Genomic DNA, 13,910 nt, shown 5'->3' on the forward strand with positions numbered 1-13,910 from the left:
AATACGTGAACTGTGACTAATGGGATTTTTCTTCTCCCATCTGAGCTTGGATAATTGTTCTCTGCCCATGATCAGGCTCGTGAGACTGTTATGGTCCGCTGCAGGCCAGATGGCTGTGGGTTCCACCAGCCCAGGGCCTTGGTTTCTGCCCCCGGCCTTGTCAGCCCTCGGTTCTTCTGCCGACTGCACCAGGCCTGGCGCCGCATCTGTACCCACCTCTTTGACAGACCGCTCTTAGTCGTTTGTGGGGGCTGTTCCCTAATGAGAACCCTCTGTGTGCTTGCTTGCTTTCCATTGTCTGTTAAAATGGTGCAAGTGCCTTGTGGGTGTGGCTTGGCCTGAAGAATTCTAACTGGGCTGAAACAGGGGTACAAGGTGAACGTAGTGTTTCCTAAGTGGTCCTTCCCCACCTCCGTGTTAGGTGGAGTCTCCAGAGAAATGGGTATGTGTGCATAGGAAGATCTTTAAAAAAATTATTTGAAAAGCAGAGAGAGAGACACACACAGACAACAGAAAGAGAAAAGTTCCTCTCTACTGGTTTGGCCTGGGTTTGGGCTGAGACCTCAAACCAGATCTCCCACATGGGTGGCAGGGACCCAGCTCCGTGAGCCAGTCCCTTCTGCCTCCCAGGGTGCATATCAGAAGGAAGCTGGAGTCCGGGGCGGAGCTGGGACTCAGACACACACTTGTACATGGGGATTACTGAGCTTTTAGGAGGGCACCCGGCAGCCTGTTGAGCTTAGCAGGCAGGCTTGTCCATGTCCTCCCCATGTTCGATGCGAAGGTATTTTCTTGCTGACAGCTGGGCTGCCGAGGGTTTGCCCTGAACTTCAACTTCGTCCCCCCACACAGTGGCATGATCCTTAGCTCTGGGTCGCAGTTCTCGCCTGAGGTTGGACTTGAGCATCCACCAGAGTGAGGAGCAGCACCCGGGGCTGGGGCTCCTTTGCTTTGGTGACAAGGTGTCTGAGTCAGCCTGGGGTGCTGGCCCACGATGAGCCGTGGTTAGTGTCTCACAGTTTGGGAGGCCGGAAGTCTGGGTTCTGAGTGCTGGCCTGGCTGGGTTCTCTCCTCCGGGTTGCCCTCTGTGTTGTGTCCTCACGGGGTGGGGACAGGGCAGGGGAGCCAGCTGGGGTCTTGATTATAAGGGCACTAAGCCCAATCATGAAGACGGACTCCCAAGGGCTCCACCACCTAATGCCATCACGGTAGGGTTGGGATTTCAGCGTGGGAATTCTGGGTGGATGTAAACATTGCACCCGCAACACTAGGGGATGTTTGCAGGCCCCCCGTGCAGGGACAGAGGGGTGCCTGTGTCCACTGAGGCAGTGTTCATGCTTCCTTGGTCTTCCACTGCCCACCTGAAACAGTGTCCAGAGTATGTGTATGTGTGGCGGCGGACGTCGTCCCTCGCGTCTGGCCTGTGCAGTGCCAGTGGACAGCCTGGGCCCCCACTCCCTCTATCACTGGCTTCACCAAAACGAAGCATGGTCCTGTTGTCTCAGACCCAGTTGTGATGCAGCCCCAGGGGGCAGGGTCCTTTCCTTGGGAGTCTCAGGGAGAAAGAGCTACCAGTGCCCAGCACAGGCAGAGCAGCGGGCCTGCCTGGACGCTGCCATTCAGGGCGTTTGTAAAGACATCCAGTTAATATGGCTGGTGAATGGCTTTGGGGTCTTTACGTTGAAGCTGGCACAAAGCTCAGATCACATCAGCTCGAGCTACCCTTCTCTTCAAAGAAGAAAAAGGGGAAGAGAAAAAGACCCAACAACTTTAAAAATAAAATGAGCAGGGTGGCGGTAGGTGGGAGCATCAGCTCACATAATTGAAAAGCCCAGGGTGGACGTCAGGTGAGACTTGATCCAGCTGCTCACACAGCCGGGGCAGTTGCAGGGTCTCCCAGTGTTCTTCCTCTCAGGAGCGCCACCCACAGGTTCAGCATCTCCACCCTTTCCTCCTGAGAGCAGCATGGCCGACAGGGCACCGGGCCGCTCCCTCCCATCCCCGGCAGCTACACTGGCTCCTCCTCTCTCATTGGCCTGGTCATGTCACATGCCTTTCCCTGAACCAATCACAGTGCCCATGGGGCGGGCAAGGGGTCGGCTCAGAGCCCACTGCCGCTGGTGCTGTGTGGCTGAGTCGAGGAGGAATTAACTCCTGCCAGGGTGATTGAACTGCGGCCTTGGGGGAGAGAATGAGTGTTGGAGGCCATGAACACCTTCACACAAGTTGCTGGCATTTGTCCTGCGATTGTCAGGGGCACAGAGTCGGTTAGGAAGAGATGTGTGCATGATACATCGCTGTGAAAGGAACCCAAGGTGGTCCGTGTAGGGGTTGGGCGTCTTGTCTCTCCCAGCTGCACAAGAAGCCTTAGCAACCTTGAACAACAGAAATCCAAAGTCGCACAGCTCTGCAGACCAGACGTCCGAAACCAGATGGTTGCGGGCAGGCCCGTGCTCTTGCTGAAGCTCCCAGAGGAGACGCCTTCGCTGCTCCTCGGCTCTGTGGTTCCCGGAAGACTGGCATTCCCAGCCTTGCGGTCCTGGGCTCTGCCTTCTCCCCGTGTGCGTCCCCTCTCCTTGTGAGGACAGCAGCCAGGTTGGATTAGGGGCCTGCTCTACGCCAGTGTGACCTCACTGCATCTGCAATGACCCAATTTCCAACCAAGGTCAGGTTCTCGAGAACTAGGGGGCAGCGCTCAGACATGACTGTTTCTGGGGTGTGTGTTGGGGGGACTCTCACAGTCCGGTCCGTAAGGCTTCGTGGGGAAGCCTAGGGGGGAATCACAGGCTCCCTGTGTATTTTGACGGACAGACCAGGTGGGCAGTAGGCCCAGGCCCTGCCAAGTGTCACCCAAGGCTTCTGATGCCCCCGTGTAGAGTGTGCTGTGGCTTTGGGCCTGATGGGAGCTGGGGCCTGCCACGTGGTGGGGATGGATTTGTTCCTAACCACACAGCCTGGAGCTGCCCCTTGTCCCTCATGGCTAATGTGGGGTGCCAGGGTGAGTGCAGAGAGAAAGAGAGAGAGAGAGAGTCACTTATTTGGAAGGCAGAGAGAGGGAGAGAGAGACCTCCTATCTGCTGGTTCCCTCCCCAGATGCCTGCAACAGCCAAAGCCAGGAGCTGGAACTCAGTGCAGGTCTCCCTCATGGCTGACAGGGACCCATGTACTGGAGCCCTCACCTGGTACCACCCAGTATTGGGAAGCTGGACTAGAGAGCAGAGCAGGGGCGTGAACCCAGGCAGTCTGATGTGGCATGTGAGTGTCGCAGGGTGGCGGCCCCACTGCTGCGCCACACACCGAGTGCAGGGTCCGGAGGCCAGGGCCCAGCTGCCCGGCTGCCCACAGGCCTTGTCGAGTGGCCTCAGGCAAGTTCGTTAGCTGCAAGCTGCAGCTTGCATCCTGTGGAAGTGGGGACACGAGTGTGCGCTCACAGGGTGCACAGAGGCTGGGTGTCCGTGCCTGGCAGCTAGGGAGGTCCCATGCAGGAGGGTGGATCCCAGGTGTCCCCCTTCTCTCTCGCCTGCCCTCTGGGCACAGCACGGGGCTTCCTCCTCTCACCAGGGGCCATGGACGTGGGCTTTGCCCTCAGCAGAGGCCCTGGGCACTTGTGATGTGGTTGCTTGGCCTGGCCTAGAGCTTCCAGGAGAATCCTGCCGCCTCTGCCCTGACGTTTGCTGGAGATGCAGAAGTTAGCACTGTGTTTGCTGAATGCTTTGGTAAATACTCTGCTAACAGATCTCCAAAATCAGCTTGTGTGGCCAGCTCGGGTCTTTGTTCCTCACTGCACCTGCCACCTGCACCAGCCACCTGCACCTGGCTGCACTGTGCTGGAGTCCTCCCCCAGCACCCAGTGCACCCAGCCTCTGCCTCGGCGCTCGGGCTAACGCTTGGGAGTCATCCCAGAGTCCTTGCCTCCTCTCATCCCCTGCCCTGCCCTGCCCTGCCCTGCCCGTCATCTGCCGGCTTCTGCCATAGCCTCCCCGCTGAGCTCCTGAAGCCTTTGCCAGCCCGCAGCAGAGCTGGCGCAGAGAATCGACAGCCACCTGCCCAGAGCTCCCCCGTCTCACTCAGTGAGGCCTCGGAGGCTCACTGTGGGCCGGTGGACTGGACTCCCTCCTCCCCTCACTCCCGCTGGTCCCTGTGCCACGTAGGCACAGGCATGGCCCTGGCTTGGGGCTGCCGCTCTTGCTGTGTTCTCAGCCTGGATCATCCCCTGGCCCCAGCAACCTGCACGCCCCCTGGGCTTGTTCCCTCATCACCTCCTTCTACCCGAGCCCCTGCATCACCTCCTCCCTGCCTTACCGCCCCCCCCCCCCATAGAGGGTATACTCCATGGGGGCGGGGTTTCCTCACCGATGATTTTGCTGCATTGGGTGCCCCACAGTGCTCACTGAACAGGTGCTGGCTTGCTCACAGCTGTCACTGAGGGCCAAGATTTGGGGTCCCTGTCACCACGTGTGCAGCCCCCTGGAAGGCCTCAGGTGCCCCCAGTCCCCGGCACCTGCTGCTGGTGCCCACGCTCTGCCCTCTGATGTGCTGTCCTCTTCGTTTCTAGACCGGCCTTATTGTCGCCTGCTATCACGGCTTTGTGGATGCCGTGGTGGCCTTCGCCGAGTGCCCCCACGTTGACGTCAACTGGCAGGACAATGAGGGGAACACGGCCCTGATCACGGCTGCCCAGGCAGGTAAGAGCTGCTCCCCTGCCCCCTCCACCACCACAGAGTGGGCTCTGGGCAAGAGCCTTGCTCAGGACGTGGCATTGCGGGGTTGGAAACGGATCAGAAACCCCGCTTAGGGTGGGCGTTTGGCACCGTGGCCCAGACAGTGCTTGGGACATCTGTGTCCCATGTCAGTGCCTGAGTTTGCGTGTTTTGGCTCTGCTTCTGATTCAGCTTCCTGCTATTGCACACCCAGGGAGGCTACACGTGATGGCCTGTCTCCCGTCTGGGAGAGCTGGATTTAGTTCCCGGCTCCTGGCTTATGCCTGGCCTAGCCCTGGCTCTTGGGGGAATCTGGGGAAGTGAACCAGCAAATAATAGAAAAGCGATCGTGCAGGGCACAGAGAGGGCTGAAGGGTGTGAGCATGCGTTGTCTTTGTGCACTGGGGACAGGTCAGAGCTATGCACTGGTGTAGAATTCACTGTGGGGCAGTCATGCTCTGAGCTGGCCCGAATCTTGGAACTGAAGCTGTAGCAGAAATCTACAGCACATTCCACCCGGCTCTCCACGATGGGATGGTGCAACACTAGTTTTAAAAGGTTATTTATTTATTTATTTATTTGGCAGTGGATGGGGAGGTTGTCATTATTCCCTAAATAATCGTGAACAGCCATCCACGCAGCGTTTACGTTGTGGTAGGTACTATCAGTGACCTAGGGAGTTGACAGCACATGGGCAGGTGTGCACAGGTTCTGGGTAAACACCCCGCTATTTTGTGTAAGGGACTTGAGCATCCGCAGGTTTTGGCAGCCTCGGGAGCCTGGGATCCAGCCCCACAGGTCCCGAGGGATGACTGTGGAGCTGTTGCATCAGTCAGCTTCTTGGTTGAGAGCAAAGCTGCTGTCTCTGGCAGAGGCAGGAAGAGAAGGCGATTGTGGTCGGGGCTGGGGGAAGAGGGGCTCGTGTGACAGACTCAGAGCCAGGAAGCTGCAGGGAATGCCCACACGGAACTCTTGAACTGTTGATTCCGGTAAGATGTCTGTGGCCGCCACCACCGAGACTCTGCGTCCCTCTCGTGTCACAGGCTCCTGTGTCAACACCAGCCTGGCAGATCTGATCAGGGGAGGGTCTGGTTTGGCGGTCTGTGCACCTGCTGTTTGGGGGCAGGGTGGCAGGAGTGCAGGGTGGGGAGTGTACTGCTGGTGGTGCTCAGCTCTGGGCTACAGAGCCTGGAGTCTTCACTGGAAGCCAGGGAAGCTTGCCGCTTCCTGGGTGGCGGGAGTGGAGGACTTGAGAGGCAGTGGCTTGGGGCTCCTCCAGGGGGCTGAGCCCCGCATCAGGGCCTGGCTTGCGGGTGTGAGGGGCAGCTCTGTCCTGGGGTGATTCTCCAGCTCAAGGGACAGAGAAATAGGCACGGAGCCCCGACAGCGAGGGGTCCCCCACCGAGTGCCACAGGACGGGGACACTGTGGAGCTCAGCCACTCAGGATGAGATCTGGGACAGACAGGGCCTCGAGCTGAAGCCAGGGAAACGCTTTCAGGCCTGGAGAAGCCCCGCTTTCAGGGATGGCGGGGGTCAGGGGGTCTATAGGAGGTGTGTTCCTACGAGGGATGAGAGGGACCCCCCCGGGGAGGGTTCTGGGAGCAAGAAGTGTTGGCTGCTGTGATGGGGGTGTGGGAGGGAGTCGTGGGGGTCTGGGCTCCTGGACAGGGCGTGGCCCTGACTTCAAAGGGGATGGAGTAGGAACTCAGGGAGTGGGAGAAGCGTGGATTCCGTGCTGAGCTCGCGCCTTCGGATTGCTATGTGGCAGCTAAGTCGGGAGGTCTCCGTGGCAGAAAATGCAGCACCCAAACCCAGTCCCTGCTGCAGCTCATGCGAGTTCCCAGCTGTGCACCGGACCAGGAGCCGTGGTGTGAGCATGTGCACTCGGGAGAACTTTGTTTCCTTACTTATGTGTGAGAGCTCTTTGAGTGCGAGGGATGTTAGATGTGGTTTAATTTCGCATGGGGCACTTTCTGAGTTCTTGTCTATTTGAACATGGTTTTTTTTTTTTTTTTTAAACATTTGATTTGCTCATTTGAGAGGCAGGAGGAGAAGGAGACCTCCCTTCCGTCTGCAGATTCACTCCCTAGATGCCTGCAATGGGCCGTGGCTAGGGTCAAAACCAGGAGCTGGAACCGAGACTTGAACCTGGGCACTCTGATATGGCACATGCACATCTTTTTTTTTTCTTTTTTCTTTTTTTTCTTTAGGATTTATTTATTTGAAAGAGTTACAGAGAGAGGTAGAGATAGAGAGAGGTCTACCATCTGCTGGTTCACTCCCCAATTGGCTGCAACGGGCGGAGCTGTGCTGATCCTAAGCCAGGAGCTTCTTCTGGGTCTCCCATGCAGGTACAGGGGCCCAAGGTCTTGGGCCATCTTCTACTGCTTTCCCAGGCCATTATCAGGGAGCTAGATCAGAAGTGGGGCAGCCGGGACTTGAACCACTGTCCATATGGGATGCCGGCACTGCAGGCCAGGGCTCTAACCCACTGTACCACAGCGCCAGCCCTGGCACGTGGGCATCTTAAACACAAGGCTGAACACCCAGCCTTGAACTTGCTTTTGTTTGGTGTGTTCAGACATGAGTCACAGCTTCTCTGAGTGTAATAACTTTGGGCCCTGGTTTTGCCTGCCCACAGTTCATCCTTTGCCCTCTGTGTCTCCCATATCACCCTTGCAAAGGAATGAGCTGAGTCCAGCCTGCTTTTTTTTTGCATCTTTGTTGTTCCTTGTACAAACCTCGCTCTCCCTACCTTTGATTTTAAGAAAAGGAAAAAACAAATCCAACCCTCTCACTATCTCAGTTCCTTCTCTGTTAGCTTAGAGCAGTATTAGGTCTGTTTTGCCTTTGGAGGAGGTATTTTTCTGTTACCTGCTTGGGTCTGTGTCCTGCCCCCCCCCCCCCCCCCGCCCCCAACCTTTTGCTCCAAGCTCTGGGAGATGCCTCATAGTAACTCATTCACTGTTTTTATGTCGCCGCTGAATGCTTTCATGAGAGATTTCAAGTTGGCAAGCGCATTTCCCCCAAAGCTGTATTTTGAGAAATTCAGAAAAGTTGGACGAGTCGGCCTGTTTGCTTTCTCTCTGCTGCCTTTGAGAGTTGAGTTGAGCTGCCGGCCCTTGAATGCGTCAGCAGGTGTCTCTTCATAGTGAATGTTCTCTTACGTAGCACTTGCTGTTATCATACCTGAGAAAGTGCACACCAGCGCGATAAAACTGTTCACTCTCTCTGAAGCCTATATTCAAATCCCTCTCCTACTCACCCCCAAAATATCCTTTGTGGTTTTTGCTGTTGCTGGTTGAACCTGGGATAAAAGCGAGTATCAGATTGCGTTCAGTCGCCCTCCTGTCTTCCAGCTGTGAGCCGGTCCTGCCTCTTGGTGCGTGTGCATGGGGCCAGCTTTGTGGCCTGTGAGCACCAGGTTCACCATGCTTTTCCTTGGTTTCTTTTTCTTTTTCTTTCCCCCCCCCCAAGAAACCTTTTATTTAAGGAATACAAACTTCATGCCTTTCATAAGTGCAACTTTAGGAGCATAGTGGTTCCCCCCCCATCCTTCCCCCACCCCATTCCCATTCTTATCTTTCACTAAGATCTATTTTCAATTAACTTTATACACATAAGATTAACTCTATACTAAGTGAAGAGTTCAACAGTTGAAACAAGTCAAAGCAAGTCATTACATCTTAAAGTGTTAATTTCACTTCTGTAGACTGCTTTTTAGGTGCTCTATTAGTTATCACAGGTCAGGGAGAACATATGGTATTTGACCTTTTGGGACTGGCTTATTTCACTAAGTATTATGTCTTCCAGTTTCATCTATTTTGTTGGAAATGACAGGATTTCATTCTGTGTAGTATTCCATGGTGTACATATCCCATAATTTCTTTTTTTTTTAAATTATTTATTTATTTGGAAGTCAGAGTTACACAGAGAAGGAGAGGCAGAGAGAGAGAGAGAGAGAGATAGATCGATCGATCGATCAATCTTCCATTCACTGGTTCACTTCCTCGTTGGCCACAACAGCCGGAGCTGCGCTGATCTGGAGCCAGGAGCTTCTTCCAGGTCTCCCACGCAGGTGCAGGGGCCCAAGGACTTAGACCATCTTCTACTGCTTTCCCAGGCCACAGCAGAGAGTTGGATTGGAAGTGGAGCATCCAGAACTCAAACTGCGCCCATATGGGATGCCGACACTACGACAGAGGCTTTACCCACTACGCCACAGTGCCGCTTCCCCTCCCCCCATAATTTCTTTATCCAGTCTTCAGTTGATGGACATTTAAGTTTATTTCATATTGAATATGAATTGAGCTGCAATAAACATGGAGTACAGATATCTCTTTCATATGCTGTTTTCATTTCCTTGTGTAAATTCCCAGGAGTGGGATGGCTGGGTCATATGGTGGGTCGATATTCAGATTTCTAAGGTATCTCCAAACTGTTTTTCATAGCGGCTTTATCAGTTTATTTACATTCCCACTAACAGTGGAATAGGGTACATTTTCCCCCACATCCTCACCAGCATTTGTTGTTTATTGATTTCTGTATGAAAGCCATTCTAATGGGGTGAGGTGAAACCTCATTGTGGTTTTGATTTGCATTTCCCTGACGGGTACTGATCCTGAGCATTTTTTCAAGTATTTGTTGGCCATTTGGATTTCCTCTTTTAAACAATATTTTAAGTCCTTTGCCTGTGTCTTTTTTTTTACTTTTTTTTTTTTTTTGACAGGCAGAGTGGACAGTGAGAGAGAGAGACAGAGAGAAAGGTCTTCCTTTTGCCGTTGGTTCACCCTCCAATGGCCGCCGTGGCTGGCGTGCTGTGGCCGGCGCACCGCGCTGATCCAAAGGCAGGAGCCAGGTGCTTTTCCTGGTCTCCCATGGGATGCAGGGCCCAAGCACCTGGGCCATCCTCCACTGCACTCCCTGGCCACAGCAGAGAGCTGGCCTGGAAGGGGGGCAACCGGGACAGAATCCGGCACCCCGACTGGGACTAGAACCCGGTGTGCCGGCGCTGCAAGGCAGAGGATTAGCCTAGTGAGCCGCGGCACCGGCCTTGCCTGTGTCTTAACTAGGTTGTTTGTTGTGTTGTGGTAGAGTTTCTTGATCTCTTTGTGGATTCTGGTTATTAATCCTTTATCAGTTGCGTAGCTTGCAAATAATTTCTCCCATTCTGTCGGTTGCCTCTTCCTTCCATGGTTTCTTGTGGTCAGTCTGTTTCAGTTGAAGGCACTGCCCTGACCCTGCACCCTGGCTCCTTCCTCTCAACCTTGCTGTCTTCACACAGATCTGGGTTTGCTTGGCGTCGTGGTAGGGTTGCTCATCTCCACACAGGGACTGTGCTGGCCCTGAGTGGGTTATTTGAGGTCCAGAATGACACAGGCCCTCTTGGAGACTGCAGGGACTGACAAAGGGAAGAGGGAAGGGCCCCAGCTGTTCTCAGGCCCAGGATCTGTGGTCTGGGGTCGGGGGAAAGAGCTCAGGGCCGGTGCAGGCCCCACGGCTGCTCCTTCCCTGTGCTGCCATCTCACTGCCAAGCTGACTGCTGGGGCAGCCGTGATAGCCAAGGCTGGGCCCATGCTTTGCTAGTTGTCACCTCCGGGAGAAGGTGGCATGGGATGTGAGGGTGGGGTGGGGTCTCCGTGCGTCCCTGAAGACCACTGCGCTCCTCCAGCCAGCACTTGTAGGTCTGCTTATGGAGGCATAGACCCCCGCCCCACCTGGGCCTGCCCGTGCTGCCCGCAGCCGCGTGTCTGTCCCTGGCTCCTAGAGGCACCACTGGCTCCCCTGTTCCTTGGGTGACAGGTGACAGGCTGCTGTAACAAACGCCAGCCACTGGGTGGCTTAGGAACAGCAGACATTTCTTCCTCACTGTTCCGGAGGTTGCTCTATCCAGGACCAGGTGCTGGCAGAGTCCACGGGTGGTCCGAGCCCACTCCCCCATAGATGGGTGCTCTCGTGATCCCCCGTGGCGGCAGGGAGCTCCCAGGGCCATGTATGAGGTCGCCAATCCCATCTGTGTCCTTATCCCCTCCCAGAGGCCTTGCGTCTCAGTGCTACCAGCTGGGGTACACGTGGCTGCTGAGGGGGGCGGGAGGGGCACGAGACCCCCGCTTGTGGTCTAGCTCAAGGGAGCTGGTGGGCCCGGGTCTGCAGCTGCCTCTCCCCACAGGGTCCGGATAGCTGGGGTATATTTAAGGATGCAGCAGGAGGAGGTGTCGCTCACGAGGGCCTGCTGATGTCTTGTGGGATGACAGGAAGCTATGATCTGCCCATGGCATGCCGGAACAAGACACTAGCGGTTAAGTTCAGGGTGAGGATCTCCCAGCTGCCCTGCCCCAGCCCTCTCCAGCCCTCTCCAGAGGTGGCCATTGGTGCTGAGTTGAGGCCTATACAGATTTTCTTCTTTTCCTTTAAAAAAAAAATCATTGTTATGGGGCCGGTGCTATGGTGCAGCAGGTTAAAGCCCCAGCCTGCGGTGCCGGCATTCCATGTGGGCGCTGGTTCAAGTCCTGGCTGCTCTACTTCTGATCCAGCTCTCTGCCATGGCCTGGGAAAGCAGTAGAAGATGGCCCAAGTTCTTGGGTCCCTGCACCTGCGTGGGAGACCTAGAAGAAGCTCCTGGCTCCTGGCTTCAGGTCGGTGCAGCTCAGGCCGTTACAGTCATTTGGGGAGTGAACCATTGGATGGAAGACCTCTCTCTCTCTGGCTCTACCTTTCTCTGTAACTCTTTCAAATAAGTAAAATAATTTTTCTTTTAAAAAATCACATTAGAAGTATCTTTTTAAAAAAAGATTTATTTATTTATTTGAAAGAGTTACAGAGAGAGAGAGAAAGAGAGAGGTCTTCCATCCACTGGTTCATTCCCCAATTGGCTGCAACAGCTGGAGCTGCACCTATCTGAAGCCAGGAGCCAGGAGCTTCTTCCAGGTCTCCCATGCCGGTGCAGGGGCCCAAGAACTTGGGCCATCCTCTGTTGCTTTCCCAGGCCATAGCAAAGAGCCAGATTGGAAGTGGAGCAGCCAGATCTTGAACCGGCACCCATATAGGATGCTGGTGCTTCAGGCCAGGGTGTTAACCTGCTGCGCCACAGCGCCAGCCCCTGGAAGTATCTTTAGGAAGATAGGCAGAAGGCACATGTTGGGATCCTTCTGGAGAGTTCCAGGAGCTCCCAGCCCCGCCTTCCTGAGCGTGGACCCCGCCCTGCACCTCCCCTGTGGGAGGCGGGATTAGCTGCGCCCTCGCTCACTGCAGTGGGCTCTTGGACATGAAGGAGCTGCTGAGTAAATACTTGTCTAAAAGAAGGTCGTGTATTGAGTGGATGAACCACAGTTTACTTAACCACAGCAGTTGTTGACTTCACTACAGCCTTGTATGTAGCCAGTTAAGTCATTCGTGCCGGGGGTGCTTTTTTGAGACAGCGTCTGGGCTGGGTCCTGGGAGGAGGCAGGTGGAACAGCAGGTGCACTTGGGCTGCATGGAGGCATCAGTGAAGGGACTGGCAATGGGGGGGGGGGTGGCGGGGGGCAGAGTCTAGGGGACCCAGGGTTTAAAGGACTAAGGGGAGGGCCCCTGCAGAGTGACCCTGCCTGGGTGGGCGGTCGGGAGGGCTGAGTATCCTTCTCTTTTCTCTCTTCCCATTACCTGCTTAGCCAAACCAGGAAATTCCGGGGACAGGAAGCTGGGTAGGTACAGCGGGTAGAGGGCAGCCTCCCAGGCAGAAGTGGCGTGGAGAAGAAACGCTCAGGTAGATTGGTTAGGGCGGACTTGTCCTGTCCACGGCCATGCACGTTGCACATTTACGTAGCTACCAAGGAGCATCTGTGAAGAGCCCAGAAATCAGCTTTTTGCTGAGGGCCCCCGAATGTTCTTGCTCCCCCCGGCTGGGAGCTGGCATCCCAGTGCAGCCAACTCAGAGTTGTAGCTCCTGTCCTCAGTGGTGTTTTTCTGCCTCTCGTTTGTATCTGCTCTGATGCTTCTGTCTGCACCAGTCTTGGCCACACAGCACACCTGCAGGAGACAGGTGGGGAGTGGCTGGGAGATGTAGGACCTGGCCCAGCTTCTCTGCTCTGCTTGGGGCTCTCATGGTCCCCGGGAGCCTCTGGCAGCTGCAGGCAGCATGGCCTCATGTTGCTACACTGGAGGGCTCCAGGGAGGAGGAGTGGATCCCTGGCCATGTCCCCTTTTATAAGACAAGAAAGCACTTCTAGAAGCCTTCAGCAGTTTCGTGGTATCACAAGCCTGTGGCCAGACAGGCCTCTGGAGGGGGCAGTGGTTTGCCCGTGGTTGGCATGGTTCAGTGGTTGCAGTCTACGTTCAGCCCCAGCCGACTCAGAGCTTGGGCAGCGGCGCGTGTTTGTTCTTTGATGTGGCAGCGAGGTTGGTGGTCTGGGAGTCGGGGTTCTGGCTTTCTGTGCCATGTAGCGTGTGTGAGTGTAAATGAGGATGCGATGCCTTGCTCTGGCCTTTGCGTATGCTCTAAACAGTCTAACCTCCTTGGCTGTTTTAATGCGTCATAAAAATGCAGCCAAATGTGTATTAGGCCTTCACAGTGGGGAGATGTGTGCAAATAAATCCTTGTGTAATCCTTAAATCCCATTTAGCCAGTAATTCCAATGCCCTCCACACCTCCCCTAACCATAATAAAATACGAGGGAATAAAATACGCCGGGCAGTGACTGCTAAGTCCCACACACGTTCTGTGTGTGTGGGTGCTGTCTCTGCCTCTTTCCTGCGGAACAGCATGGCAGGCATCCGGTGAGGCGAGAGTGCGCCGGGGGCTTCCTGAGTGGCCGAGCTTGCTTTGGGCACCAGTAACCTCTGATGTGTTTATTAAGATTTATTTATTTGAAAGGCAGAATGACGGAGAGGCAGAAACAGCTCTTCCATCCGCTGGTTCGTTCCCCAAATGGCCGCAATGCCTAGGGCTGGGCTGGACCAAAGCCAGGAGCCAGAAAGTCCATTGGAGTCTCTGATTTGGGTGCAGGAGCCCAAGGACTTGGGCCATCTGTTGCTTTCCCAGGCGCATTAGCAGGGAGCTGGATCGGAAGTTGCAACAACCAGGACTCAAACCAGTGCTCCCATGTGGGATGCCTGTTTGCAAGTAGTGGTTTAACCTACTGTGCCACAATGCCAGCTCCCTCCTTGAGTTTCTTTTGAAATTTCCAAGTACAAGCACTGGGAGCCAGTGAGCATTTTCCCCCAGTGTGCGC

At 55.1% G+C, this 13,910-nt stretch overlaps 1 protein-coding gene across 11 annotated transcripts in view; it reads left to right on the forward strand.

Annotated features, from left to right (window-relative positions):
• ANKRD33B (ankyrin repeat domain 33B) overlaps positions 1-13,910 on the forward strand; it is an 81,576-nt gene that overhangs the window by 42,057 nt on the left and 25,609 nt on the right. For 8 of the 11 annotated variants that reach the window (XM_089312609.1, XM_051853567.3, XM_002714089.6 and 5 more), the window contains exon 2: positions 4,556-4,685. The exons of 2 other annotated variants lie outside the window; for them this stretch is intronic. In XM_089312609.1, coding sequence (XP_089168735.1) covers positions 4,556-4,685 — 130 coding nt within the window. Of the gene's footprint in view, positions 1-4,555; positions 4,686-6,931; positions 7,053-13,910 lie in introns of those variants that run through there. One more of the 11 variants, XM_089312612.1, reaches the window with a different exon arrangement.

This window comes from Oryctolagus cuniculus, chromosome 14 (assembly GCF_051225735.1).
Source record: "Oryctolagus cuniculus isolate XC-2025 breed Fujian yellow rabbit chromosome 14, ASM5122573v1, whole genome shotgun sequence".
NCBI lineage: Eukaryota > Metazoa > Chordata > Mammalia > Lagomorpha > Leporidae > Oryctolagus > Oryctolagus cuniculus.